The 27,971-nt window shown below is 49.6% G+C and overlaps 14 protein-coding genes across 14 annotated transcripts; 9 read left to right on the top strand and 5 right to left on the bottom strand.

Moving 5' to 3' along the window:
• Nucleotides 1-820: 820 nt before the first annotated feature.
• N7517_004616 (aminoalcoholphosphotransferase) lies at nt 821-2,583 on the top strand (the record flags this gene model as incomplete). Its single annotated transcript, XM_056722346.1, has 6 exons — nt 821-960; nt 1,237-1,383; nt 1,447-1,493; nt 1,562-1,657; nt 1,711-2,378; nt 2,440-2,583. The coding sequence occupies 6 exons, from the start codon at nt 821-823 to the stop codon at nt 2,581-2,583; spliced, it is 1,242 nt and encodes a 413-aa protein (XP_056578596.1).
• Nucleotides 2,584-2,773: 190 nt separating this feature from the next.
• N7517_004615 (uncharacterized protein) lies at nt 2,774-3,124 on the bottom strand (the record flags this gene model as incomplete). The annotated part of the gene is made up of 2 exons (XM_056722345.1): nt 2,774-2,801; nt 2,955-3,124. 2 exons carry the CDS (start codon nt 3,122-3,124, stop codon nt 2,774-2,776), a joined length of 198 nt encoding a protein of 65 aa, XP_056578595.1.
• Nucleotides 3,125-3,282: 158 nt separating this feature from the next.
• On the top strand, nt 3,283-4,053 carry N7517_004614 (40S ribosomal protein eS27; the record flags this gene model as incomplete). Its single annotated transcript, XM_056722344.1, has 2 exons — nt 3,283-3,357; nt 3,574-4,053. 2 exons carry the CDS (start codon nt 3,283-3,285, stop codon nt 3,754-3,756), a joined length of 258 nt encoding a protein of 85 aa, XP_056578594.1. The 3' UTR covers nt 3,757-4,053.
• A 1,115-nt stretch (nt 4,054-5,168) lies between these two features.
• Nucleotides 5,169-5,705, top strand: N7517_004613 (uncharacterized protein; the record flags this gene model as incomplete). Its single annotated transcript, XM_056722343.1, has 1 exon — nt 5,169-5,705. One exon carries the CDS (start codon nt 5,169-5,171, stop codon nt 5,703-5,705), a length of 537 nt encoding a protein of 178 aa, XP_056578593.1.
• Nucleotides 5,706-6,400: 695 nt separating this feature from the next.
• Nucleotides 6,401-6,982, top strand: N7517_004612 (uncharacterized protein; the record flags this gene model as incomplete). Its single annotated transcript, XM_056722342.1, has 3 exons — nt 6,401-6,423; nt 6,474-6,755; nt 6,805-6,982. 3 exons carry the CDS (start codon nt 6,401-6,403, stop codon nt 6,980-6,982), a joined length of 483 nt encoding a protein of 160 aa, XP_056578592.1.
• A 1,593-nt stretch (nt 6,983-8,575) lies between these two features.
• On the bottom strand, nt 8,576-9,461 carry N7517_004611 (uncharacterized protein; the record flags this gene model as incomplete). Its single annotated transcript, XM_056722341.1, has 3 exons — nt 8,576-9,058; nt 9,144-9,359; nt 9,390-9,461. The coding sequence occupies 3 exons, from the start codon at nt 9,459-9,461 to the stop codon at nt 8,576-8,578; spliced, it is 771 nt and encodes a 256-aa protein (XP_056578591.1).
• Nucleotides 9,462-9,745: 284 nt separating this feature from the next.
• On the bottom strand, nt 9,746-10,339 carry N7517_004610 (uncharacterized protein; the record flags this gene model as incomplete). Its single annotated transcript, XM_056722340.1, has 1 exon — nt 9,746-10,339. The coding sequence occupies one exon, from the start codon at nt 10,337-10,339 to the stop codon at nt 9,746-9,748; it is 594 nt and encodes a 197-aa protein (XP_056578590.1).
• A 241-nt stretch (nt 10,340-10,580) lies between these two features.
• N7517_004609 (alpha/beta hydrolase) lies at nt 10,581-11,438 on the top strand (the record flags this gene model as incomplete). The annotated part of the gene is made up of 1 exon (XM_056722339.1): nt 10,581-11,438. The coding sequence occupies one exon, from the start codon at nt 10,581-10,583 to the stop codon at nt 11,436-11,438; it is 858 nt and encodes a 285-aa protein (XP_056578589.1).
• A 270-nt stretch (nt 11,439-11,708) lies between these two features.
• N7517_004608 (proteasome regulatory particle lid subunit RPN5) lies at nt 11,709-13,403 on the bottom strand (the record flags this gene model as incomplete). Its single annotated transcript, XM_056722338.1, has 5 exons — nt 11,709-12,311; nt 12,364-12,852; nt 12,905-13,141; nt 13,206-13,262; nt 13,320-13,403. The coding sequence occupies 5 exons, from the start codon at nt 13,401-13,403 to the stop codon at nt 11,709-11,711; spliced, it is 1,470 nt and encodes a 489-aa protein (XP_056578588.1).
• A 2,060-nt stretch (nt 13,404-15,463) lies between these two features.
• Nucleotides 15,464-17,205, top strand: N7517_004607 (putative siroheme synthase; the record flags this gene model as incomplete). The annotated part of the gene is made up of 2 exons (XM_056722337.1): nt 15,464-15,788; nt 15,842-17,205. 2 exons carry the CDS (start codon nt 15,464-15,466, stop codon nt 17,203-17,205), a joined length of 1,689 nt encoding a protein of 562 aa, XP_056578587.1.
• Nucleotides 17,206-17,515: 310 nt separating this feature from the next.
• N7517_004606 (uncharacterized protein) lies at nt 17,516-19,309 on the top strand (the record flags this gene model as incomplete). Its single annotated transcript, XM_056722336.1, has 4 exons — nt 17,516-17,571; nt 17,632-17,713; nt 17,818-18,004; nt 18,489-19,309. 4 exons carry the CDS (start codon nt 17,516-17,518, stop codon nt 19,307-19,309), a joined length of 1,146 nt encoding a protein of 381 aa, XP_056578586.1.
• Nucleotides 19,310-20,089: 780 nt separating this feature from the next.
• N7517_004605 (putative ribosomal assembly complex component Ipi3) lies at nt 20,090-21,857 on the bottom strand (the record flags this gene model as incomplete). Its single annotated transcript, XM_056722335.1, has 2 exons — nt 20,090-21,454; nt 21,513-21,857. 2 exons carry the CDS (start codon nt 21,855-21,857, stop codon nt 20,090-20,092), a joined length of 1,710 nt encoding a protein of 569 aa, XP_056578585.1.
• A 1,240-nt stretch (nt 21,858-23,097) lies between these two features.
• Nucleotides 23,098-25,247, top strand: N7517_004604 (uncharacterized protein; the record flags this gene model as incomplete). The annotated part of the gene is made up of 2 exons (XM_056722334.1): nt 23,098-24,201; nt 24,258-25,247. The coding sequence occupies 2 exons, from the start codon at nt 23,098-23,100 to the stop codon at nt 25,245-25,247; spliced, it is 2,094 nt and encodes a 697-aa protein (XP_056578584.1).
• Nucleotides 25,248-26,027: 780 nt separating this feature from the next.
• On the top strand, nt 26,028-27,275 carry N7517_004603 (lipoate synthase; the record flags this gene model as incomplete). Its single annotated transcript, XM_056722333.1, has 1 exon — nt 26,028-27,275. The coding sequence occupies one exon, from the start codon at nt 26,028-26,030 to the stop codon at nt 27,273-27,275; it is 1,248 nt and encodes a 415-aa protein (XP_056578583.1).
• Nucleotides 27,276-27,971: the final 696 nt, after the last annotated feature.

Here is a 27,971-nt window from a genome sequence, read left to right as displayed (position 1 = left end):
TACTCCATACCCTTATTTCCATTCTGTCGGGATGCTTGCTATGGCAATAGGCCCTTTGCATCCGATTCTGTATTGTGTACCTAGGCATTAAGCATTCAATTTCACAAGTCAAACATCAAACCTCTTTTTGGTACGGAGTAGAATCCGACCTGGGAATTTCCCATATTCATTAAGTTCGGATCCTACCAGCCCCGAGCGCCCTCGGATACCCCCACTTCTTGGCCTCAACACTTTGGGGGCATCTCATTGGCAACGCTTATGCTCGGGCAGTGAATACCTGCACATGAACTCTCGACCTAACAAAGAATAAGTTTATAATCGAACTCGTACAGTGTAAATACATATATCTGTGTATGTATAATAATTTAGTTATATATCAGTCAATATGAACCAATATCTCCGATCTAATCTAAGACCTCACTTCTCTCCGCCGGCAGAAAAAAAAGTCAAAAATCAACAAAACATCGAGACCAAGTGGCCTCTTAGACTCTTCATCGCCGATCTTTAATATCAAGCCCCTATAGACCTGCGTCTACGGCTGTTTCTTTCTAACAGCGACCGGATTTTCTTCTTCATTTCTTACACTCTTTTGTTTCCCTTTGTTTTCTTTTTCCCTTTCCCGGCGATACCCTCTCCGATATCCTTCATTTAACTATCCCTCGACCCTAATCGCGCGTCAATAACCTGCAGAAGTGCCCGAGTACTTAGATGCGAACAACGCAACGCGACAACTCCCATTGAATATAAGCCTCGCGCCCAGAACGGAATATTCAAACAATAAACACCCGCGCGTTCATATACGCGCAAAACAATCCAGAGAATGGTTTACATCCGGCAACATGAATTGGCGAATCTGAAGAACTACAAATATGTCGGAGTTGATCACTCGCCTGTCAGTCAGTTTATTCTAAAGCCCTTTTACAACAAATGTGTGATTCGCTGCTTCCCCATGGGGATGGCGTAAGTATACTTCCTCCCTTGCTTTCATTCCCCGGATTTTGTGAGCATGGTTATACATCCTCGTGATTGTGTCCCTTTTGAATACCAAGATGGATATGATGTTCTTCCCGTCTTCTATTCCATTCCAGATCATCTATACACAGCGCAATATGGCTAACTCTATTCTTCTCTTTGCGCGTCTAAAGACCCAATGCCGTAAGTCTTGCCCATGCGACACTGTTACAATTGCCGTATAAGAAAATATCCTAATCCCTCGCTTCGGTAGATCACCCTCAGCGGATTTATGTTCGTGGTAATTAATTTCCTCACCGTCATGTGGTACAACCCGAACTTGGATACGGACTGTCCGCCCTGGGTTTATCTCAGTTGCGCGATTGGCTTGTTCCTGTACCAGACCTTCGATGCCGTAGATGGCATGCAAGCGTATGTTTACAATTTTCCGGCGGAAAATAAAGGGGCGCGTTACTGATACTGGCTGCGTTTTAGACGGAGGACGAGACAGAGTGGCCCGCTTGGCGAACTCTTTGATCACAGTGAGTTCCCGAAGACAGTATGATAGAGGCTGAGGTGTATGGATTACTGATTCTTTCTACTTTACTAGGTGTCGATGCATGCAATACCGGTCTCAGCGTCTTGGTCTTCGCATCGGCAATGAACATGGGCCAGTCCTGGATGACCTTCATCGCTCTATTCGGCTGTAAGTCCAGCCCTCCTGCGTTTCCACACATAAATCGCCGCTGACCACCACAGCAACCATGACCTTCTACGTCCAAACCTGGGATGAATACTACACGCAAATCCTCACATTGGGCGTGGTCTCCGGCCCCGTCGAGGGCATCCTCACCATTTGCCTCGTCTACCTATTCACTGCCTACATGGGCGGCGGCAGCTTCTGGCACCAGGGCATGCTGGAGACCATCGGCGTGTCGAAGCCCAGCTTCCTCCCGAACTGGGTGTACAACATTCCCTTCACGCATTGGTATCTTACGTACGGCTCCATCGTGCTCTGCTTCGCAATCGGCTCGAGCATCATGCACGTCATGCAGGTGCGTCGCGAGCGCGGCCAGGACCCCTTCACCCCGCTGTATGGCCTCCTGCCCTTGGCGGTCATCTGGACTATTATTCCAGCCTACCTATACCTGCAGCCGGTGATTTTGGAAAACTACACCATTCCTTTCGGTCTGTTTGTGAGTCTCATCAATGCCTACTCTGTCGGCCGCATTATCATCGGCCACCTCACTCAGACGAGTTTCCCCTATCAAAATGTCCTGCTGTACCCGCTTGCTCTGGCTGTATTGGACAGCGCGGGTGCGCTGATCGGCTTGTGGTCCGCCCCTGTGCTTGGGTACGGTATTGGGCAGGTGGCATTCGTGTTCGGGTGCGTGGGACTGGCCGTCGGTGTGTACGGTAGCTTTGTGGTATGTTTCCCCTTATCTTTTCCCCTGCGCGCGACGATTTGCTGATCTTGATTTCCCCCAGTTTGACATTATCACCACGATATGCGACTACCTCGATATCTGGTGCCTCACGATCAAGTACCCGTTCGTCGAGGAGACCGAGCGCAAGAACGGCATGTCAAAGAAGACTGAGCGCAAGAACGGCGTGTCGAAGAAGACCAAGTAAAGAGATTACTGGTGCAATGCGGAGTGTTTGGTGGGCTTGTGGATGAACAGCAGTTCAACCTCGATCACCACAGGCGAGACAGCTCAGTTGAGCTGAGTGGAAGAGTCGGGGATTCAGTCGGACACTTGAAAAGAGCGTTGGACAAAATGCCTGGCTAATGACGTTTTCCAGTACATAATTTTGTTTTCCTTCAACACAGAGCAAATAGCTCGGGGTGGCTATTTAGCGATAGAATATGAGAGTTGTAATTTTGCCGTTTGTTTTGAGATTGTTGTAGAAGAATGTTGAAGCACCTGACTGCCTGCCCGGGGCGGAATCCACGTCTCCACATGGAACCAGCGATTGAGCTCGTGCTTACCTCAGTAACTTACCTAATCATACTTTGATTGGTGGAAAGTTCGCCGCCTTCCCGAATAAGGACAAGCGAGGGCACAAAGCGGCACAAAGCCCTACCTCCACCCAAACCGGTCCAAATCCCTTCAGACTTCTCTTGGAAGACCACCTCATCCGCATCACACAAGGCCATCGCCATCAGCGCCATTAATCAACTATCTCGCTGATCGACTTTCACTCGTCAAGATGGTAAGCCCATTTTCGCCCTGATTTTCCGCTCGGTCCATGTTCGATGCGATTACACACGGACATGGAAGACCTATACGGATTATCGATTCAAAAATTCAACGTCCACCCGAAGCTAACATGTTGTCGATAGGTTCTCGCGGTCGATCTCCTCAACCCCACCCCCAGGCCGAGGCCCGTAAGCACAAGCTTAAGGTATGAAACCACCGAACTCCGAAAGAACCACGAAAGATTGTGAAAATATCAACCCGAGGGGCGAAGACCTGGATTATTCGACCTGGACCCGGGACCTCCGATGCTCGACATGGAGCAAATGGGAAAAGGCACCGAACGACAGGATGATATGGAATCTTTTTGTGGAATATGGAATTATTGGAAGAACAATGGCTGATTATCGAATCTTCTCGACAGACCCTCGTGCCCCAGCCCCGCTCCTTCTTCATGGACGTCAAGTGCCCCGGTTGCTTCACCATCACCACCGTCTTCTCGCACGCCCAGACCGTCGTCATCTGCGCCGGTTGCTCGACCGTCCTCTGCCAGCCCACGGGTGGCAAGGCCCGTCTGACCGAGGGCTGCTCTTTCCGCCGCAAGTAAACGAGAAACGAATGAAAACTATTTTTTCTTGTTATGTTCCGGTTGAAACGTCAAAGAGAGAATTAGCATGGAGAAATTAGGATGAAAATACCAAAACCCGGGGTTGACCTCTTACCTTTTTTTTGATCGTCTCGGCTTCGGTTTTCGGTGTTTCGGGGAGAGAGTTGCTATTCTGGCCCAGTTCCATATATTGGGCTTTCTCTCTTTCTCTCTTCCTACCGGGCTTCAAAATGTCACATACCAAACAACCCTTTTTTTCAATATCACCCTTCCCCTACCGAACCACATGGACATTTTAACTGTTTTTTTTCGACTGGTGTTGGGTTGTGAGAGGGGGTGCGATTTGCAGATGATGTGATATGGTTCTTTTTCCATACTATATCAGTATGCTGATCCCCTCTGAAGAAGACAAAATTTGAATGTGGCCTTTTGGGCCCGTTTCTCATCCTATTTCCCACCGTTGCCTGTTCTTTCTTTTACATTTCACGGTGATGATTAATATCTCAGCGTTGAATTCTTGATTTTTCCTGCGCGTGATGACAGATAGAAGATGGAATGCCCCGACCCTGTCAACGACCAAAAGCATTCTAAAAAAAGCAACCAGCATTCTGCTAAGGGAGTTCCGGATATCTGGCACAAAAAAGGCACTTTGCTTGACTTTGTGCTCTGTTTTATGTTCTGATTTTCTGCTTTCTTGTGTTAAATGTTTAAATGTATCTGCGACTACTGTATATTGGGCTCTACACTCTATATCACGAGTTGTACCTTAGATCGCCGCCAATTGTAGATTGTAGATGTATAGCTGTAGCTCTATACTGCCGAACCTTACATGTCGTTATATTATAGGTATACACTGTCATAACATATCAACGGTGCTATCTGCCGACTATCCAGCTTGAAAGCACTGTCCCAAGTAAGCTGTTGACTGAATAGAGAAGCTGTATCTCTCAGCCATCCAAGACTTGAGCTGGACCTCCGAGAATCCCGGACAGACCAAGGATTTCAGGTGGATCAAAGCGGCCCAATAATGTTATACCCTACATAGGTCAAGTGTGGGGGCGCAACGGAGAATCACCCAGCCTCTCTGTCTGAGAAGTGTGAGCAATATAAAAAGGTGACCAGCCGATTCACTGCGCCTTCCGGCCTATCACAATCGTAAGTCAAAGATCTTTCTATCGAGCCAGTCAGCCTTGACCTGGGGTAAATGAGGCTGTGAAAACAAAAGCACGGCCCTTCACATTAATATAAGAACATGCACCAGATAATCACATTGGGCTAGATACCTTATCCGCCTGAACTTCTCACTGCAAACTAGTATTTCTGTCCCAACTTACAAATTCTATATCTCGACATCGATTACTCCTACGGCACTGTTGTTCTTCTGTTTGTTAACTCCTATCACTTGTGGCACCATGGCAAATCTCTGGTGGTACTGCTGCGCATGCAATTATGCCTACAATTTGCCAATAAATGATTTTTGCTCCCAGTGTGGACAATATCGATACCCCAACGAGAAAATCGAAAAGACCCCGCTAATGTTGCCGACGACACCGAGGTTGACAGGTGAAGATAGACCAACCGAGCAGGAAACCACAAGAAAAGCCCCGAGCTACTCCGCCAGTGACAAGGAGAGGTTGCAGCCACAGACCACCCAAGAAGAAGCAGTCGACAGCACCGTATCATCCAGCAAGGATCCTGGTATGCCAAAGTGGCTGCTTCAGAGTTTTGAATCAGGACGTGAATTATTCCGGCGAGGAACTACTACTAGGACAGATACCTCGCCTGATAACCCCATGGACGACATTCGGAGTGAACGTTCTCCTACGCCTCAAGGTTCCTCGTCCTCAGTTCGACCCGAGTATAGTAGCACCAGTTCCATCGTCTACTCCTTATCACTGGGATTTATTCTGGCAGATTGGGTCCGCGAGCAGTTTTCTTGCGGTGTTTAAGCTTTCGACGAGAAGCAGGCCCTCGAGAATATCCTCACTGAATTGAAGAATACTCAACCAGAACTTGTGTCTATGAAAACCAAGGATGGGATGTCTTTCTGGAATAATTTGAAGGGCAAAGCTGAAACAATCATTGGGGTGCTTGACTGGCGGCCCTTTCGGCCATACATGGTGCCCCTCGCCCAAGACCAAATTAGGTTGTGCTGGGAATGTGTATGTATACTTCCTTCAACTGGAGTCAACATATTACTGATGTAAATGTCTCCAGCCCTGCGGTGATACGCGTTGGGCGGCGGTCCCTCAATCCTTTGGACTCAAAATCGAGGACGCTTTTAGAACTCATGCCGCACAAGTAAATCAGAAGAAGGTATCAGGAAACAGCAGTTCACTCCCTGATATAGGTACCTCAAGTCAACTCTCCAGCATGAAAACCAGAACACAAACCGGAAAACCAGTTTCCCAGTCAGGTCTTCCTGTGTCGACAGCTGAATGTCAAAGCTCACAAAGTCTTCGAACTGTTGGCTATCCGCTACATGCTTTCCTTGTTCTCCTAAATTCTTCAATTTTCGGTAGTATGCACTGTCTCGCTCAGACAGCCGTTCATGATATAAGCGATCACGACTTTTTCACATGGATTCGGAATTCATATTATTCTCACCGAGGATTTCTTGCCATCTGGTTTGGCCTCTACAGATATGCGCACTGTGAATTCTTTCGGGTGAGTCTCACAACACCAGCTCCGATTGGCAACCAGCTAACCATTATCAGTTTCGAAGATTCGACGGGTATGAATACGCTCCCTTACTACCCGAATATCCCGACGAGGACCAACCATTTTACCACTACGCGCCAAAGCCCATGCGTCCCCGGCCGCCAATGGCATCACATGAGTTCGACCATTGGTTCTATAAAAGATCTTGGTCTCGCACTGCCCGACGACTACTTTCTACAGATCAGCACCGGGCAAAAAGCAAGACGTGTTTCCCCCTGGGAAGCAGAGCTGTTGTCGAAGAGAAAATTCCTAAACGAGAAACTGCCCTTGAAGAAGGGGTCTGTATGTCGTAGAGAGACGTTCGGCATTCAGACTAGCGATTTATAGTCTCGCTTTCCTGTCTCCATCGGTCTACTTCTTCTTCGCATGGTTGTTTCAATGGGGTCATGCAGGTGATTTGCAAAACGCAGCCATTCCAATTACGCTTTCGCTAGCACCGCTTGCGACGTTTTGGGGGTTTGTTCTATCTACTTCTCCTAGGTTCGATAATACTCGAACATTGTGAGATTAAGGAAAGATTGCGCCCTTTTTACAACTTTTGAACTCTTATTAAGGGCTACGAACATCTAAATCTCAAAATAAAGAGACTATAGAAAATCAACGCGGGTTCAGTCATGGCCTCTGTTCTACAATTATATAGTTGCTGCCCCAAGATCCCAAGAATGCGGGTCCCGAGAGTTCCCCACATTGCGCACTACGCTTGTCTGCTTTGGTATAGTAAGCCTCAAGGTGACCAAGCTTGGAAAACAGAGCTTCCTGCTTTGTTGTTTTGCTTGATACTCTATCTTGCTTGAATATCTTGGCTAACGTTAGTGGAACCTATACTGCCTCGGGATGTCTATCATGGGTGCATCATTCTTCTCGTCTATGAATACTAGAAGAGAAATATTAAAACTTGAAGCACAAAAGAAGCCGAACCCAGTTTCATTCAAGGTCGTATGTACATATGGATATGTAAAGTTTTTGTTGTGTACATGACGCCACTGTACAAGAGATGCCAGTAACGTGAAAGATGGAAACCGTAGACCAAGCCAGGCCAAGCTCGTCCTGACCTTCCCATCCCCTCGAATGAATATGTAGGAATGAACATGAAAATCTAGCATAATGCCTTACTGAGTCAAAGCAAGAGCCTTAGCCTGTGTCTGGAAGCAACTATTTCATTAGGTTATTTTAGACCAACCTTCTACTAATCGTATAGAGCTTAAATTCTGATTTAGAATCGATTAGAATAATAAAATATTACCTCGAGATAAGGGCTAGAAACAGGGTCTAAATATAGGGTAATCAAAGCAGTAACGTTTTTCGGAATGTTTATATTATTTAGGGCCTAAGGACCGGGCCCAAAACCTAGCCTGTTAGTGGGTTGGGGGCGGGTTAGGCTTTGTTTGGGCTTTGTGGGCTTTGCGGAGGTCATCTTGACAAGCAGTAATTTAGTCCACTCTCACCTTCTAGGGTTAGGACTAAATATAGTCTCTAGTCAAAATTGTATTAACATATTTACCTTACACTCTAAGTGCATTTAAGTGATACTTCATAATCATATTCTCTATGTAATTAATAGTTTGAAAATGCATATTCCATGGTAATTCCATACTATAAAACAGTTCAATTTCTGTTTGAGAAAAAGAACCATAAAAGACCAGTGAAAAGACCAGATAAGAAGTAGTATTAAGCTTATATAGTTCATTGTGTTAAACTAGTGTACTATACCTATACTCTAGGCTGCCTTAGCACACTACCCTTCCTTGGCTTCTCGGGCCTTGACTTCTTAGGTCCCCTTTTCTTACGAAGTAGTATACAAATTAAAACACCATATATGCTTCGAGAAGACGTTGATAATCTACAGTCAGGCAGTATCCAGCAAGAAAGTTATGTCCAGGTGGGACACTTAGTCGCCCGTACGCCTTGACAGGTATTTATTGTCGAAGTGGTCACCCAACGGGGACATTATCAGGTCGCAACAGCCCCGAGCTGCTATAGCAAATATCCCAGCCAAATCAGAAAGAAAAAAGAAAAAGAAAAGAAAAACAGCCTTTGTCGTCAACTCATTCGGAAACCCCTATAGCAAATCATCTGAAGACCCGACGGCAATTCGAACCTACTGTAATATTACCCGTTGCCGGCGGTATTCCCATAGCTGGTGCAGAATCCAGAGTAACATATCTTGAGTTATCACAATGTCATGTTCCCTAGGATGGGAAGGTAGTCGACCGATCAAAAGCTCCAAGGGAAGTTGAATTTCATCAGCAGAGACAGGTAGTTGCGTGTCGACATCGTGAGAGAATCCGGACACGGAGAGAGAGCCGGCGACGTTCCAAACGTCGATATGTGCTGTGCGGATAGCAGTCGAGAGGTTGGTCCCTGTATCATGACTAGATAGTCGGCGTCCTGGTTTCCAGACGGAGATGCTGAGGGGGTTCTCGTCGGTTTCCGCGCACAGGTACTTGAAGGAAATAGTAATTACGGCTTTGACTGGTGATTGGGGCGCTTCCAGCCAGCCATATGCATCGGCCGACAGGTGAGACGTAGATTCAGACGTGCCGATTTCGACCGCGCAAGTTGGTTTGTTAGACGAAAAAAGCTGGAGCCCAACAAATATCAGGTTCTTTAATCCAGTCACCAATTTTATTGCGCGGGGAACCTAGCGTGAGACACTCAAGGTCCACATTCATAGCATTCAGCTGTCGATCAATCAATTTTCGAACGAGGAAAATAAGATTCTCATGGTCCCAGCCTGGTGTGATCTTCACGAGTAGAAGTTGAGTTGGCCGATGATACTGCAGTCTGACGAACTTACACGGCCGTGTGTCGTCACCTGATAAGATTTCAAACGCCTTTTCCGGGACTGATTTAAACTTGAGGATCTGGTGGCCGGTTTTGAGCTAGTTTAGTGAATCGTATTGCCGACGTACGACGTCAAGGAAATCGTCGACTCCAAGATACTTGACAGCGTTTGAGTGGTTTTCGATAGGTCTACCAGGCATGGCTTCAACGTCGCTGGGGCAATTTGTAGAGGGAGTACATTCAGTAAGAGGGGGAGAGCCTCTCAACTGAGTTGTTACTTGCGGCAACAGTATGGTACTGAAGGAACGACACAACGACGGGTAAAGGTCTGAATGCAGGATGTATTAGCAGACCCAGTTTAGACGAAGGTTACTACACTGACCCACTGACTGTGATAAGAGTGAAGTGCAAGAGTTGAGCGAAGCATATGTAAGGTACACGTAACGAGATGAGGGAATGTTCCGATATAAATCTGGAGGTCCGCCTAGTTAAGCCCCACAACCTTAAAAAGTTGGAACTCCACAGGGAGAACGAACCAAACCGCCGAGATTTCTATCACTTCCTCTTTTTCTTTCCTTCTAATTCGTACTAACAATCCCCACTCTTTCTCCATAAGGTCGAGAGGCATCAAGCGCCATTTCGTGTAGGTCTCAGCATGTGTACCACTTACCCGCCCGTCGGGCACGGCAAGGTCAGCAACCTTGCTGCCTCCAAAAGAGGCGGGACAGATTAGCTTTGCACCGACCGGTAATCCACCTAACCATATGGATATGCCACGCCATATCAATATATCAAGCTCGCTCAGGCTTGAAACGACGGTGTACTTGAGATAGCGCTCGTCAAAGAGAGCTTGCCAATCAAGTGCGTCCGCCTCGCTGTGCGCGAATATTATGGGGAAGCCCAAACACGCATGCTCAGGCTTAGATACCCAGAAGGCTTTCTGTCTCCCTTGCTCCATTGAACTCTCCAAACCCGGCTCGTTGGCTGATAGCCTCTTACAGGCTTCGGTACCCGGTGGTCTCCATGCGCCTACATCGACGACGGTACGGGAACACGCACCAGCCGCGAAGTCAGCCATATTTGCGAGTAAAGTTGTAAAATCACTCATTGCTTCAAATGTTAGCTGAGTTGCGGCTTAGCGGGCCGCTTGTTTGGCAAAAAGACTCCACTCTCCTTATCTTATCGCGCCTGCATCGGGGAGGAAGAAAAGAGTCACCTTCTAGTTTCTCCTCTTTCCTCCAATGTATAGAACAACCCTCTCCTCCAAGCCCCTAAGTTCCCTACTTTCTAGAGTCACCCACACACGACCTCTAGCAACAATGGCCCCCAATCTCACAACCTCGACGCGGCAACCGCTCAAACTGCTCATGCTCCACGGCTACACGCAGTCCGGCACGCTCTTCCACGCCAAAAGTCGCGCTCTAACAAAACACATCCAAAAGGCCTTCCCCCTCCACGAAGTCTCCGCCATCTACCCAACAGCGCCCATCCGTCTCCGACCCGCCGACATCCCAGGCTACGAGCCCTCCTCGGAAAGCAGCCCAGACGATGAAATCGAATCCTACGGCTGGTGGCGACGCTCCAACACCGCAAACCCGCCGCTGTACACCGGCATCGAAGAAGGGCTCGCAGCTGTAGCGCGTACACTGAAAGAAGAAGGCCCCTTCGACGGCGTGATCGGTTTCTCGCAGGGCGCGGCGCTGGCCGCCATGGTTGCGGCGCTGCTGGAGCCCGGCCGGAAGGAGTCATTCGAGCACTTTTCTAAGATAAGCACTGATGGTGCGGCGGGGATGGTAATTCCGGCGCCATTCGGCGAGGAGGGCTTGCATCCGCAGCTTAAGTTTGCGGTTTGTTACTCTGGGTTCAGGGCGCCTGGGGCTCGGTACAGGGCTTTCTATGAGGAGCCGGCTATTCAGACGCCTGTTTTGCATGTGCTTGGGTCTTTGGATGCTGTTGTTGAGGAGTCGAGGAGTCGGGCTTTGGTTGAGGCTTGTGTTGGTGAGCCTGAGAAGGATGGGTTGGTTGTTTGGCACCCTGGTGGTCACTTTTTGCCGAGCCAGCGGCCGTATCTTGATGCTGCTGTGCTGTTTATTCGGGAGCAGATGGAGCGGAGTGCTGGTGCGAATGGTAAGAAGGAGGTGGAAGAGGATGTGAATGATATGGATTTGCCATTCTGAGGGCGAGGATTTTGTATATAGACAGAGCTAGATCTGAACTGGATTAGACTAGATTTTTCTAGGCCATGATTAAATGTAGCACATATACTCGCTTGAGAATAACGAATTGATGATTGCTACTGTTACGAGACTGAGATTGTGTTGTGTATGGGTCATATAAAGGTCAATGCTGCGACTTCACTACTCATGGGTCTACCGGCGAATTATTTTACACGCGGTGGCAGTAATCCCCGCGCCCAAGTCCCATACATGCTTTCATCTCAAACCAACTCAATGCGCCTTGCCCATGTCACTGCGAGTGGGCTGGATACGGGCCATCATCTCCTCCTTGGTAATCAGATGGTCGATCCGCTCGAGCAGACCCAGCAGACTCTTCATGTCGCTGCTCCACTCGTTCAGAACGTCATCGGCATCCCGGGGTTTGGCAAAGTTGACCAACCGCGCGGGTCGGTCAATCTTAGCGTAGATGGTCTTCGACGTGACCAGGTCGCTAATGTACTTCTCGGTCTCTTCCTCGGTCAAATCCAAAAGCTGGGTCAGACGGCCCATCTGAATGCGAGTGTAGTACTTGGCCACTACACGGACATTGTGCTCAATGACACGCTTCCGCAGGTCTTGCCACCTCCGGTTTGCTTGGTTCTCAGTGGACTGCTTCGCCTCGGCGTCAAATACGTCTGTACTGCACAGGTGGGGACCGAACTGCTCGGCGACCATTGGCCATCGCATCAGCTCGGGAATGGTGAACAGCTTCAACAAGCGGGATTCCTCGGGGACTTGTGACAGCCGCGAGTCTTGCTTGATGCGGTGCAAGAGGTCGGATTGTTCATTATCGTAGGGAGACAGGACAACGTAGTACACAATGCGGGCGAGTGACTAGAGTGAGGTTAGTGGTGGCCTGCATTCTGATATGGAAGGTTTTACTCACGGCACGCAGGTGCTCTGGGTTGTTCTCGACTGCTGGTGTGTCTAGGACTTCCCGGTAGTTCTTGCAAACCTCGAGGTATTTGTTATCGTGGTTGGCCAAGGTAATCTGCTGTTCGAAGTAACGAAGCTTGAGATCTGTGACGTCGTCATCCACCTCCATAGGTGCCTCGTCAGGCCCACGGGTCTTCTCTCGCTCCGCTGCCTGCTCCTTGAGCTTCTCGATCTCCTCGGCGGACTTCTTCGGCTTGCGGTTGAAGTACTTCTTGTTGATCTTGCGGCTAAGAATTTGAGCCTGGGTCCAGTCTCCGCGCTCGATGCACAAAGAGACCTGCTCCAAGATGAATTCTGTCTTTTCCCGTCTCGTCATTGACCCAAATGTCTCCACTTGCAACTCACACAGGATGTCTGCTGCCGAAGTGAGATCACCTTGGGTCTTCTTGATATCCGAAAGTATGCGGGTAACGCGGGCTCGCTCTACTTCAACAAAGATCTTTGCGATAATTAGCGCCACTCCGGTCAATATCAAATGGTTCTCAGCGTACCTTTCCCTCAGTCACTGTGCGCAGGGTTTCAATGACAGACATCTTGACCTCCAGGCTAGGTGTCTCATCCAGGAATTTCATCACCGTCTGCACCATCTTCGTTGTGGCCTGCTTAAGTTGGGCATGTTTCTTGGATAGGAGCAGCACTTGGTCGTTGAGAAGGTTCCAGTCGCCGGAGTTCTTGCTGATAGTGACAATGGCAATCAGGAGTCGCGATGTAGTGGCAAGATCGGATGCCTGAATAAGAGACCCTTGATTAGTTTGGGTGGATCGGTAACGGAGATGGCACTCGGCATCGTACCTGTCTGGATTGCTTCTCCAGGCCCAACAGCTTATCGACTGCTCCCTGAACATCGGTCTAGAGCCACGTGTGTTAGCATCAGTTTTGATATGGATAACAACTCTGAAGATTTACCTTTGCGAGATCTTCCGCCTCCGGGATAAGCTTGTCGGCATCCTTGGTGAAGTCCTTCTCGGGCTTCAGCAGGCCGCCGGACATGATGACGAATGAGGCTGGGGTGGCCGGTGAGTCAATTTAAAAGATTAATAGATTGAGTTGTAGGAAATTTCTTTGAACACGTTTGTTGCACTTGACAACGTGAGATTCGTGGAATGGAAGAGGATGAGATGGAGATGATGCTTGTAGCTCCGGTGTTGCGCGCCCTTACGACCTGGAAGCTCCATCCCACGTGACCGAAACATTACTTTGTCTTCCTGGGACTTCTACTTCCAGTTGTCCTCTTGTCCAGCTAGCTCTTTGGAATATTCCCAGCAAGTATGATTCAGTCTCTTCTGGATACCTAACCATCTAAGCTAGAATTAACAATGTATTGTTCTCTGTTCATGGAACTAAATATGCCATAAATACCACCATATGAGGCTCTTAGCCAGATTTTAACATCACCTAGTTATCTATCAGAAACCTCCAGGACTATAAATAATGATCTTAGCCCTATAAATCGTATAAATCTACATTGTCCTGGCTGCGGGACACGATTGTGCGTGGCCTTTGGATCACCGAATCGTGGTGTTTTCAGGCTATACCTAGTTGGGATTAGTGGCAAATCCAGCATGCCCTGAACTATATATTGACAAGCACATGCTGGAAAGCAGTTACGCATATATAATTTGAAAGTATGAGCGACAGAAGAGCGAACAGATTGTAACTTTGTTGTACATTTCTCGACTGTAGTCAGGAGTCATTGACCTCATTGGTTACTCCACCGTATGAGAAGATAGTTCTCTCAGGCCCCGACTTGTGTGTCATATATCTACATGAGGGCACAATTCCATAGTGTTGTGGGCATATCGATAGCAAAGTTGCCAGCACTAGGGAGTTGATGGATGACGAGAAATCCGGCCACGCTGGTGACTGCAGGGTGTATATAGGACAAAGGGGCATCGAAAGAAGTCACAACGCTTCTCCTGGCCCTGCCACTGGCAGTTGCCACAGGCCGTGATGGTACGACCGACGTCAAGGGACCGAATGCATTTGGTCCAAAGGAGTCGGAGAATCTTCAGAGCGCTGATGAGTGTTCCCGATGCATTTGAAGTCTGCAAAATACATGTTGATGATTTCTCTTCACTCCCTCGTGAACAAAGTTTTCATTTTTCGTCTCATCTAATACAACACATCTGAACTAGGTCGGGTTGGTGATTTTGCCAGGAATTGGAGCCACAGCAATCATCCCTTGCTCTAGCAGGGCTTCAAGGCTTTGCATAACGACAGCGCTATGGAGAATAGATCTTTTGTCATCTGTTTCTCTATCTAAGGGAAGCCGGGATATTCTTAGCATTGCGAGGAGAACAGAGCACGCACACCATCCTCAACCCCGAAAGTATGGGCCACCTCTTCTTGGCTTAGGGTCTAGCGCACCAGACGAGTTGCCTTCACCGAAGAAGCCGGCAGGTCAAACCCGAGAATTTGACACCACGATGTCTCCCACGTCAGACCAGAGTATTCGTTGACCTCCCTCTTGAAATCATAGTATAGCGCTTTTTCAAAGAGTTAAGGACCACGCACACTTTTTACTTGCACATCCCCGCTAAGCTATTTTAGGTAAGTCTGGCCACTTCCCCAGTATTTAGTGTCACGTGAATTCACCAAGCACGCAATTGCCTTTAACCGTTTTAGGCGATAAAGATGTATAGAAAATTTTGGAAAGTGTTGTGTGTCTGCTATATTTGCTATATATGAGTCAATGGTATAAGATCCACCTCAAAGACCTTTGCCTAACTCTTGATCACTCCTTAAACCAAACCTCAGGGCTTCTTGTCAATTGTGCCAGGATCATCCCCCACTTCGATATCCTTATCGCCCGTTATCACCAATCGTGACAGGCCTTTTACTCACTCTTGATATTCGCCGCTTTCTCCGCGGAAATCTAGAAAGTGAGCTCATTGGGTGCTCTGTTTGTTAAATACAACTTCCAATTCTCATAAATCCTTGGATTTCCAGAGCCTTCCGCAATTTTGTCTTCCTTACCTCTCCGAAAACGGCATATCGCATACTGATAGAGACATTGGCGGGGCTCAACACTCGTTCCACTATACTTCACCATGAAGGACGCCTCATGCGATCCCAGTTCGCCCGCGCCATTGATGGCTGCGTGGAATACCGAGTCACAAGTCCACTTGATTGTCGGTTCAAATCCTCTTGCCGCTGCTCGATGTGCTAGGAGCCTCGAGGTCGGCGCAAAGCCGATCATCATTGCGCCGGAGACCGACGACATGCATTATACTATATCTGAACATATTTCCAATGGCTCTGCCCAATGGATCCGTCATGAGTTCCAAGACGAGGACTTGACAACCCTGGGTAGAGAAGAAGTTGATCACGTTGTGGACTTGGTCTTTGTCACTTTGGGTAACAACAACTCATTAAGTATGACCTGCCTGTACAACTTACAAACCACTCTTGCTTACATTTCCTACTAGTTCCACACATATCGAAGCTCTGCCGACGCCTCAGAATTCCCGTGAACGTATCAGATGCCCCCGAGCTATGTTCCTTCACCCTACTTTCCACCTACTCGGACGGCCCCCTTCACATTGGAATCACTACTTCCGGCCGGGGGTGCAAGCTTGCATCCCGGCTGCGGAGGGAGATTGCTGCTTTCCTTCCCCAAAACCTTGGAACGGCCATCGACAGACTTGGTGCTGTTCGAAGGCGGCTGTGGGAAGAGGACAATGCTGCTGGGCTAGCAGAAGGCATATTTGACAGAGAGGACGACGATAGTGTAGGCCAAAAACACACCTTCAACAACTTGATCACAGAAGGCGATGTTGCTGCCGCAAAGACACGAAGGGTGCGTTGGCTGTCTCAGATCTGTGAATACTGGCCTCTCCGAAAGCTCGTGTCTATCACCGATGCTGATATGGATGCCATTTTAAAGGCCTATACATCTAGCAATGCCACCGCAAATGATACATATGGCCTCGATACCCTCCCAAAGAAGGGGAAGATTGTCCTCGCAGGCTCTGGCCCCGGTCATCCAGACCTACTCACCCGCGCTACCTACCATGCAATCCACAATGCCGATATCATCCTCGCAGACAAGCTCGTTCCCGCCCCAGTTCTGGACTTGATCCCTCGCCGAACAGAAGTCCACATCGCACGTAAGTTCCCTGGCAATGCAGACCAAGCACAGGAAGAATTCCTCGTGATGGGTCTGGCAGCTTTGAAGCAAGGGCGGCAAGTCCTTCGTTTGAAACAGGGAGACCCATATCTATACGGACGTGGAGCGGAAGAATTCGAGTTTTTCAGGAAGGAGGGCTATTCCCCGGTCGTGTTGCCTGGTATTACCAGCGCTATGAGCGCGGCCCTCTTCGCCGATATCCCAGCAACCCATCGTGGCGTCTCCGACCAAGTCCTCGTGTGCACAGGAACCGGCAGAAAGGGCGCTGCTCCAAACCCTCCCACCTACGTACCCACTCAGACTGTGGTCTTCCTCATGGCTCTCCACCGGATTTCTGCTCTTGTGGAGTCCCTCACTACCTTCCCCGCCGAAGACACCGGTTCGCAATCGCGCACACTCTGGCCCAAGGAGACACCCTGTGCGATCGTTGAGCGGGCATCGTGTCCAGATCAGCGTGTCATTCGCTCGACCTTAGAGCACGTCTGCTTGGCCTTTGAAGAGGCAGGGTCGCGACCACCGGGGTTGCTGGTCGTTGGTGCCAGTTGCCACGTGCTACACAATCCCCAAGGCCAGCGATGGGTGATTGAAGAGGGTTTCCATGGATTGGATGAACTCCGAAGCGAAGTGGATGCGATCGCTGTGTCAGGAGACGAGAAGCAGTGATGCACTTTTTTTTATATATATATTTCTAAGCGATGGTTGTAAATTTGGTGGGCAATGTACATAGACAGCATTCAGATACCCCTAGAAACGAGATATGCATGATCATTGAAGAGTATCCTGATTTAAAAACAAAACCTAGTATTTTGGAACACGTATAGACCGATGTTGTATAGGACGTACACCCTTGTATGTCTGTGTACACGGAACAGAAAATGGTGCGGCTATAAAATTAGTGGACCCCGGCCCGGCCATGTTGATCACTCCACCTCATTCCCATCTTCAATTCTAACAACCATCCACCGCAACAACCATGTCTGCCAGACCCGCAAAGCCAACCTATTTCTCCAACGGGGAGGCTCTCCAGAGGTGATTTCCTTCTTTTCCCGCAACAATAGAGACCCAAACCGCTAATCAGCGCGCCCACAGCCCCCCGTTCACCGTGCGGCTCACCCGCTTCATCGAGAGCGTTTACTACTTCTTGGGCCTGTACTTCACTACCCTCTTGTCGGTATGTATCTCTCATAGTCTTATATACGCGACATCTTATTTTCAACTTGCTTCTCGTCTCACCCTGCTGCTCTTTCGCAACTGGATCAATCTGACGTATCTCAGCTCGACTCATACGCCGCCGCCGAGAGCTCTTCCTTCAACATCAACAACCAGAGTAACAAGTATAGTACTCGCCCTCGCTGGGGAGGCAGCACTTCTCGTGGAGGTGGCGGAGGAGGTGGCGGCGGTGGTGGTCCGGGACCTGGTCCGCGGCGGGTGGGACGTGTGGATGATGTTCGTGCGCCGGAGTGTGGGAGCTGCAAATAAGCGAACAGTCAAAACTGTTGAATTGCTGCTAAAATCTAGCGCTAAGGAGGGAAAATAGGTTAGCACATGGGCTAAGATGACCGGGCTTAGGGTCCTTAGGTTTGGTGGTTTGTTTGGCTGGGAAGCTTGTCATATGCATCCTGCAATAGACCTTTGATATTGGACCTTGTACTTTTCTACAACAACCATTGAAATATACATATACTACAGGTTGATACTCGCCCATTGAACTTGCTATATCCCTAGAACTTGCCGAAATTGCCGACATACACACACACTAGTCCGTTAGCGCCACAACACCGCCTCTTCAAGGTCACATCGTGTCAATATGAATCACCCGCGGGTCGTCATGATGATTCTAGAAGCGCCACGTGACAACCCCTCTTCCCCTCTATGCCAAGGGAGATAGGAGACTCGAACACATTTCCGCTCTAAAACTACTCCGGCGGCGTGCTCTTCAACCCAAGGCACCCTACACAAACCGCCCAGCATGAGCGCCATCCCAACAACAGACGCCGAATGGGCGGAAAAGATAGCCAACATGAAGGGAAAGATTCCCAAGCGCTCACTGTCCCAGGCGCCAATTCCAACACAAATCCACCGCACAATAGACCACACCCTCTTAACGACCCCAGTCGACCCCTCACAGATTGACACTCTGTGCAAAGAAGCCCTTGAATACGACTTCGCCGCCGTATGCGTACGATTGGAGCACGTCGCCCGCGCAGCAAGCCACGTCAAAGGCAGCAACACAGCACTCGCATGCGTGGTCGGTTTCCCCGAAGGAACGCACCCGACAGCCGAGAAAGTGCGCGAAGCCCAAGATGCCGTTGCGCAGGGCGCTACAGAACTCGACATGGTGATCCGGTACCACCTGCTGAAAGAGGGCCGGTATACGGAGGTGTATGAGGACGTTCTTGCGGTGCGCAAGGCGGCGCCGGCGCCAATTATCCTCAAGACGATTCTGGAGGCGTCTGTGCTTGAAGAGGCGCAGATCCTCGATGCGACGATTGTGTGCTGTTTGGCTGGTGCGGACTATGTCAAGACTAGCACGGGATGGAATGGCGGTGCGAGTGTTGAGCAGGTTAAGCTTATGCGCTTGGCGGCGGATATGTGCGGGTGCTCTTGCTTGATTAAGGCTAGTGGTGGTATACGCACTGCTGAGGCTCTGTTGCGCATGCTCAAGGCTGGAGCGTTCCGCATTGGAACTAGTGCTGGGATTAGTATTATGAAAGAGATTGATGAGGGGGAGATTCTTGAACAGGGATGTGGTCATGCGGTGGCTTGAGTCTTTTCTGAGATTCCCCGGAATATGTCTTGTCTTGTCTTGTGGGAGTGTTGGATGTAGGAGATGGAGATTTCATAGTGAAAATGGAGATATGCTACGAACGCAATGGGCATCAATTCCTTGCTCTTTTGCTCGGGACCCAATATCTCTGTATGTGGTAGTTGTATAGAGATCGACTCCCTGCGTATAGACCCAACGTGAGGGAACGGCGCGAGCGGGATAAGGGCATGGATGATATACAAGGATTGCGACCTTGCTAAATCCCAATTTGCCATAGAAATATGCTCTTGGTGAGTGAGAGAAGAGAAGCTTGCGGAGCTTCTCTGAGACAATTGTGCATCCTTGCGCATCTTGCCATGAGAGCCCTGCATTACCCCTTCGGGGTTGCCTCGCGAACACTCTAACACTCTGGTCCACCAGGAAATGAAACCATCCCCTCCAAGGTATATTTTATTCAATTTTGTAGATGCGAGACCCCTGTTTCTGGAACGAGAAGATTATTGAAACATTGTAGCTCGGATGATGAACACTTTTAGGCTAGTAGGAGTTGGAGGTCTGAGCTGTTGTTTAGGGTTGATGACTCGCCCTTTCAAAGACACAGACGAGCTGGGCGATACGAGAAAACATTTGGGAAATTGAATTGCAACTCATATCCATAGTCATGAACGTGTCGGACATTTTATTATTGACCTGAAAGCTCCAAAATGATATAGTATATACTAATCCAAAACCCTGCGCCGATCCATTGACATGCCAAACAAAAATCCAAAGCTTTTTTTTCTATTCGTCACTCTGATCGTCCGAGTCGCTGGTCACTGCACCATCAATGTCCATCTTTTGAACGACAGCATCACCGTTGCGACCCTTCTTCTCTGCAGCGAGCCAGGCTTCCCGCTTCTTCGTCTCGTGTTCCTGCTTCCTTGCTTGCCGCAGGACCTTCTCCTGCTGTGCTGCCTCCTGCTTCTCGTGCAACTCATTGATGTAATCCTGCAGATTGGCGAGGTCTGAGCGCAGCTGTACAACCTCATCATCTGCATTATGGCGAGCAGTCTCATTGACCGCAACCTTCTTCTTGAGCACAGACACCTCGTTTTCTAGCTCGGTAACCTGCGAATCGCGGGCAGCTGCGTCTTCAGGAGATTCCTTGGCGGGGGCGGTGTTTGAGCCAACGCGGGTAACTTCCGCATTACCAGGCTGGCGGAATGCCGCAAGCTCGACAAGACCATCTTCAATCATGGAGGTGGGGAAAGAGGAATGAGTAAGCGCCTGAGAGAATTGGGTTGGTTTGCGGGAGTCTGATGGTGCGATGATGTGCGTGTGGAACATATATTCTGCAGGGACGGCGCCAGGGGCATGGTTCGGGGCTGAAAGGCCGCTATCATGGCGCGGCTTGACGATGGTGTGGGCCTTTCTCTTCAAATCAGACGAAGGGTGAGGGATGCCACCCGGAGGGAGCATGACCAGATTGGTGATCGGGTGCGTGTAGTCAGCAACTGATGATGTATACTTCCGTCGCGCAACATTCCAGGACAGAACCTTGCCATTTGCGTGGCCGGAGAGTAACGTGGTGCCATCATATGTAAGGGAGATTGTCTTCACTGAGCCTGTTTCAGCTGTGGGAGGGAGCCAGCGGTCCTCCATGGACACCTGCGCAGGTGTTGATTGTACAGAGGGATCGTGTAGAGGATTCTGTGCAGACTGGCTCCGGTAGAAGTCTACAGATTGCACGCTACCATCTTCATATCCCACGTAGAAGGCCCGGTCGACGGGGTCGAGAGCCACAGACGTTGCAGATAAGGGAAGGAGGAAGGTTCTCAGTGCTCGGCCGGTATGATAGTCCCATGCGATGGCAGTGTTGTCCTTTGCGGTTGATACCACAATGTTATGGCGGCCATTGCTATGTCCAACAGCAAGAGAGGTGATAGCTGCGCGGTGGTTGGAGAAAGTTCGGATAGGCGAGTTCGTGGGTTGGCGAGTCGCGCTAAGAGCGGGTTTCGAGAACGAGAGAATGCCGGGCAAGGACCAGACATGTACACTGGCATCAGCGGAGCCGGACAGAATAAAGTTGGACGTGGGGTCGACGACGAGTGAGGTTACTGGTTGCAGATGGGAGGCCGTTGTGGCTACTTGGCGTCCTGTGCATGTCTTAAAAGAGCTGTTAGTCGCATAACATGGGGCAATGTGTCAATTAGATCTAACATACCTCCCAGACAATTAATCGACCACCCTCGGTGCCCAACACCAAGACATCACCATACTTGCCCCCCGCGACAGCAATGCTGCGTATCCGCTCTGGAAATGGAACAATGCCCTCCTGATTACCCTTCTCCCGGTTGTACACGTGAATAACAGCCTTGTCTGCTTGGGCCGTGAAGATATGCGAGGGGCTGACAGCCAGACAATTGGTCAAAGTTGAGCTCTTCTTGAAAGTCGATCGCAGTATCGACGTGGGCTGCAGTTCGTGGACGCATACCCCTACATCTCTGAGCGAGGCTGTCGGAGATTTGGAGGATGACAGCGTCGACGCCACAAATGATTCGGAAAGCATTAGGAATGGAAGAATGAGGTTGTCATACGAAGTATGGGAGGTTGGTTTCAAGTTGCCCATTCCATCCGAGGTTTTTTTTCTTAATCGATTGATAACGAGATGTTTGCACTGTTTGGACTATAATCGCCGACCCTCCACACGCTGTATGTGATCTATCTTAACCAATTTGGCTTTCTAACTAATGCAACCTTCTAAAGATATCCCCGATCTTTGAATATTAATAGACAGAGCGATTGTTTTAAATGCATCTATCAATTAATTGTGCCGTGTTTTATATTAGACGCGCTGGTTGTTTGATCTATCATTCTTAGTCAGCGCCATCTGGGTCAATCGAGCTCGGCAAGTATGAGGGATCATTTTGCGCCAGTCTATCAATGGAAATGATGGCTGTTTCATCGGTGTATTCCGACTCAAATTGGGTGCCCAGGACGATCAATCCAAGCCCTCATCAGGCATTTATATCCAAACCTCCAGAAATTAGCCCGATATGTTCAATAACATCGGTATGAACCAGATGCATGCAAGGGATAGGCCAGAAGGGGTGGATTGCTGTTGCGACGAGACACAAGATCCAATGAAGACCCGCTTTAATACACCCTCTGGCCGATCCTGTTGCCATTCTCAAGGGCCTGATTCGCCATGGCTTCCTTTCCCCCCCCTCTTGCATCCCGTATGTCTCATTCCAAGTGCCCAGTCGGGACTTCGCTATGACGAGATGAGGCAACGGATGGGGTCTCTCCACGTTGACGGGCTCCTGCAGGACTACAGATTTAGATCTGAAGCCAATTGTTGCCCGTCGTTGTCCTGGTTGCTCATCTTCTTTGGAATGCAAGGACGACGGCGACCTCATTCCCACTATTATTACCCTGGCCCGTGCCTAGCACAACCTGACTTCAGGTGTTCGTGCTAGACGACGGACCCTCTTTTCATGCCCCAAGGGGGAATCGTCCCGTTGAACATTTTCCGGCTTTCATAGCAGGGTTGTTGTCCTGTCAAGGGATGTGCACTTCAGCCCGATGACCATACCCACCTTAAATTACCTTACTAGCGCCACAGTCGCTGTATAAGGATATATCGAGCCCCTGCAGGGATTCAGATCCATTTGTTTTGTCTTCAATCTTCAACAATAAACAAGCTGGATTCCAATCTCATCTGGGTTACTCTTGTGCAACACATTTTGCTTTTTTGCTTCGACCTTTCAGACCAGGATTACATTCAGCCGCGTATAGCATTGTCCGATATGGAGTCTGGTGTGACAGAGTTGCCTGGCCATGCATGTTTTCCGGCCCGGATTCAAACTCATATAAAAAATCAGGGCTCGAACTCGTCCTCGATGAGCCACGATTCGATGGCAATGGCCGAGCGCATCCCATCACCGCGCCGATGGTCTCCCACCTATGTACCCCGAAGACGAAGCAGACAGATGCCCTCCCTATCATTTGTAGCGTCACCAGTGATGCCGCGCATAGAATCACAGGACCTTTCGACCTCAATATCGCGGCGCCCTGCGGATCGCGGCCCAACTTGCATGTCGCCCTTCCGCTCGGTTCGAAGAATGAAAGAACCCTTTCAATTAATGCTCCCGACATCCCCAGCGTCCCTGGATGGCCCTGCTCCTAACTTTACTGAAAAGCCAAACAGGCCGTCGAAAGCTCCGGCCGACCACACATTGCGAACATGGCGCTCAGACCAAAACCTGACTTGTGGCAGCCTGGAGGCATTCGGCCTTCTACCCAGTCCGCCTATAACAGAATCACGCCCCGCAAGTGCGGGTCCAGAGTTATCTTACTTTGATTCTCAGTCCTCCGATGAATCACGTCCATCAAGTGTTGGGAAGGCGGAGAAAGACGACTCTGATACCCCTCGACCGGATCGTTCCACAACGCCCGCCACGCTCGAAATCGGAGAAAGGATACAGTACACAGCGTACCGCCCCCCAGATTGGAAGAATCAACCGCGAACAGATGTCATGAATGTTCATGAAGCCCACTCAGAGTTCGTACGCCAGTGCGAGTCTGGCAACGCTCAGGATCCAAAACCCCAATCTCCCAAGAAGCCTGCATCACCAAAGTCAGTGCACAGCGACAGACTCCTCGTTCCAGGGAGCTCACCCAGACCTCAACGCCCTCGGACCGGGACAGTCTCGAGTGAAGCTAGCTGGGTGCCGAGCAACTTCTCATACTGCGAAAGATGGCTTCAAGGAGTGCCGGCTGATAAGGTGAATGACCGAAATTCATCCACAAAGGAGTTCAACAACCGGCGCAAGTTCCAGATTGTCGAGAATGATCCTCCAATGCCAAAACTGGACATTATCCCGGGGGCAAAAGCCCTTGAAGAACCTGTGGTAAGTTTAGCGCTTCACCCCTTACGATATGTCAACAAAAGCTGACCCTCACATAGAGATTTGCCGTCGCTAGCAAGACAAGACCAAAGCTCGTCGACATCGCTCGACAATCATCACCATCCCTCCCACTCCTTCCACCACTCTCGTTGCTGCCACAACTGGTACCGACGACCCCAGATCAGCGGCAAGAGGAAGTATCCGCGTTCAGTCCGGACACTCCGCTTAATCTGTCTGATAGTGGATACGAATCTCGCGACTCCAGATATTCTTTCGATAGTTATGATGATAGCAAAGGCGATGATGACGATGACGATGCATATACAGATCCAGGGTCATTGACCTCTTCGGACAGCGTCGGATCAACCGTGATTGGCGAAAGGCCTGAAACCGCGCAGGGAGAGCGCGAGGCAAGCCCCCAACCTGAAATAAGATCGGGCAGCGTGAGCCCGAAGGCATCATCCCCACCAACAGCTCACTCTGCAGGGCAGGCATCTATAATGTCCGAAAAAGAGGATGAAAAACCACGGCTATGGCACCATGACTGGACGCTGGACGACCATGAATGGACTCTAGATGAGCTGGACCACTCTGTCAAAGATTTTCCTCGTCATATGCTCCGGCTCGCATCCCCTGTTATTGTATTCCTTCGCAAAAACGATGAGAAGGCCCTCATTAGGCCCTTCCGTACTATATTCCCTGATGTCACAGAGAACCTACTCGACTGTCTCTGTGCTGCACTGCTTGCTAGAAACTACCTAATTTCTCTACCAAACCTCCACCGAACCAAGCCATCAGTCTCTTCGCGCAAAGACGCATACCCCGTCGACGGCGTCCCGAAAAAAGCATACACTACACTAGGCATCCAGCTTCCATCTGGGTCTGCTCACAAGCCCAAGGACCACCTTTTCAGCTCTCGCAGCAAGGACCTTCAGGCACACCTCGACCAAACCGTGGACAACCTCCTATTTGCCATTTGTGGCCGATCAGATACTACTTTGAAATCGGCTGTTGAAGTTCTCGCCCAAGTACTTGAAACCAATGCTTAGCATTGATCACTCCTTGCATCCAACATTTCCTTGCCTCTATTAATCCTGTTCTCTCTCTACACCCCACTGAAGCCTATCCTTTGCTTTGACATCTCCCTTTCCCTTGAATACTTTCCTGCACTCTCTTCTCCAAGAATCTTTCCCATCGACTATCCTTGTTATCTCCTTTCATATCTGTCCCCTCCACCATTACTTGCTCTAATCACTGAGTTCTCCTTCTCCTTGTCTGTCCACAATTTCCGCTCTCTTTCTACTCTCTTTGGGTTTCTTCTGGTTTCTTTTGATTTTTTTTTCATACCCTTGCATCGCGCGGTCCTTGGAACATCGGTCGGTAAATTTGTGCGTTGGGGGTCGAGCATCCATCATTACATATGTAGTTCTTAAATAGCATCCATAGTATCCATAATATAATGGCATAATCAACCAGTAACTCAGCTCCTACTTATATATAATAAAGTCGGAGAATGCCGCCTTTTCATCCTTCTAGCCATGAGAACCGAGGAAAGTGACGTACAAAAAGAGATCGTAGTCTTAACCTTCAATATAACGCCAAGAACAGAGGCTGCCCATGCAATTGAACTTTCTCATAACGTTATGAGCTTTACTTCATATTCGAACTTCGTGTTTTTGCCTCATCATCGACGTACAATGGACTTTCCCGCCCGATCTGACGCCCCGGTGGATGGCGAAATTGCTTAGTCATACTTTTCCGCGGGATTGAGGATTCAGGCGGACAAACTCCAGCTCGGCTTTCTCCAATTTCACATACACTCACACATCATGGCAGCTCCAACAAGAAGTCTACGACGCCTGTCGTCTTTCAAAACCATATCCCCAGCCTCCATAGTAATTGCTCCTATCGGCCGCCGAAGCTATGCTACAACGGACTCCTCATCCGCTACGAACACACCAGGAACCACACGGCGGAAACCAACAAAGTTCCAGGATAAGCTGAATGCAGGACCCTCATTCTCAGACTTCGTCTCAGGAGGTCAAGACGAAATCCTCGACCCATCCGAAGCTTACGCCCTTAAGACCGCGCTCGTCGGCCCCGCCGGGCGCAAGAAGGAAATGACTCGTTTGCCCGAATGGCTGAAGACTCCCATCCCCGACTCAAAGAACTTCCAGCGCCTAAAGAAGGATCTGAGAGGATTGAACCTGCACACTGTCTGCGAGGAGGCCCGGTGCCCTAACATCTCCGACTGCTGGGGCGGAAGCGACAAGTCCTCCGCCACAGCGACAATCATGTTGATGGGCGATACCTGCACGCGCGGATGTCGCTTCTGCAGTGTCAAGACATCCCGCACTCCTCCCCCGCTCGACCCGCACGAACCCGAGAATACCGCCGAGGCCATCTCCCGCTGGAGCTTGGGGTACATTGTGCTGACGAGTGTGGATCGCGACGATCTGGTGGACGGCGGCGCGCGTCACTTCGCTGAGACGGTTATCAAAATCAAGCAGAAGAAGCCGAGTATGCTGGTCGAGTGTTTGACCGGTGACTTCCGCGGTGATACGGAGATGGCGGCATTGGTTGCCCGGTCTGGACTAGATGTCTATGCGCACAATGTTGAGACTGTTGAGGAGCTCACGCCCTTTGTCCGTGATCGTCGTGCCACTTTCCAGCAGTCGATTCGTGTGCTTGATGCTGCGAAGAAGGCTGTTCCGGATCTTGTCACGAAGACTTCGCTCATGCTCGGTCTTGGCGAGACTGATGAGCAGCTTTGGGATGCCCTGCGCCAGCTCCGTGCTGTCAATGTCGACGTCGTGACCTTCGGTCAATACATGCGCCCTACCAAGCGTCACATGGCTGTCCATGAATATGTCACCCCTGATCGCTTCGAGTTGTGGCGCCAGCGTGCCCTTGATATGGGCTTCTTGTACTGTGCCTCCGGCCCCTTGGTGCGAAGCAGTTACAAGGCTGGTGAGGCGTTCATTGAGAATGTTCTCAAGAAGCGTCGTGCTGGCTCTGGCACCGCTGAGCGCACTGTCGACCAGAGCGCTGCTACCACTGACGAGGCTACCCGGTGAGGTGTCTTGCATTTGAACAAAAATCCGAATCAACTACCTAAATAAACCTGTTTATCTCTGCCGATGTCTTCTTATCTTCTGACTCCATGCAAATGTTTAACCTCTCGGCGCTATCTTTCTTGCATCTTTCTGGGTTGTCGGTTTTGGGGGTTTTATAAGGGGATTTTGCTGGTTTTGTCATTTCAACAGTTCAACATTTCAACACGAATTGTACTTGTATCACCATTGGAGAAGTCATTCGTGGCATATTTCTTTCTGTCTGTTCCTAATTCCAAGCTGCACTAGAAATAAACTCAGTGCTGCTTCTCTCATATCAATCAAAATGTCATAGATCATGGTCTGAGCCTGCTCCGTTCCCCAATCCACTACATCCCGCCTTCAAGGCGAAAGGAACCCGCCGCACGTAGGAACAGGGACAAAAATCACACGCTATACAACAATCTTATGCTCCGTACTACGTATTGTGCAACACCTGTCCATCACACCCGCAGACCCTACTAAAGGTAAGGACTGAGATAAACTCCACAACCCTTCAACAAAAGGAAATATCCAAGTCGAGCCCTACAACCAGCTGTGAACACCGTTTCATGCTTGACTTTCTGAGGGGTATAATGTATCCAAAAAGTTAGATCAGAGGGCATTCGCCAGCACACAAGTGTATACTCTACTAAAGTGGCGATTCGCCCGTTTAGCTAC

The sequence above is a fragment of the Penicillium concentricum genome, assembly GCF_028827145.1.
Source record: "Penicillium concentricum strain IBT 3081 chromosome Unknown utg000002l_segment0_segment0, whole genome shotgun sequence".
Lineage (NCBI taxonomy): Eukaryota > Fungi > Ascomycota > Eurotiomycetes > Eurotiales > Aspergillaceae > Penicillium > Penicillium concentricum.
This window is presented reverse-complemented; position numbering and strand designations above follow the sequence as displayed.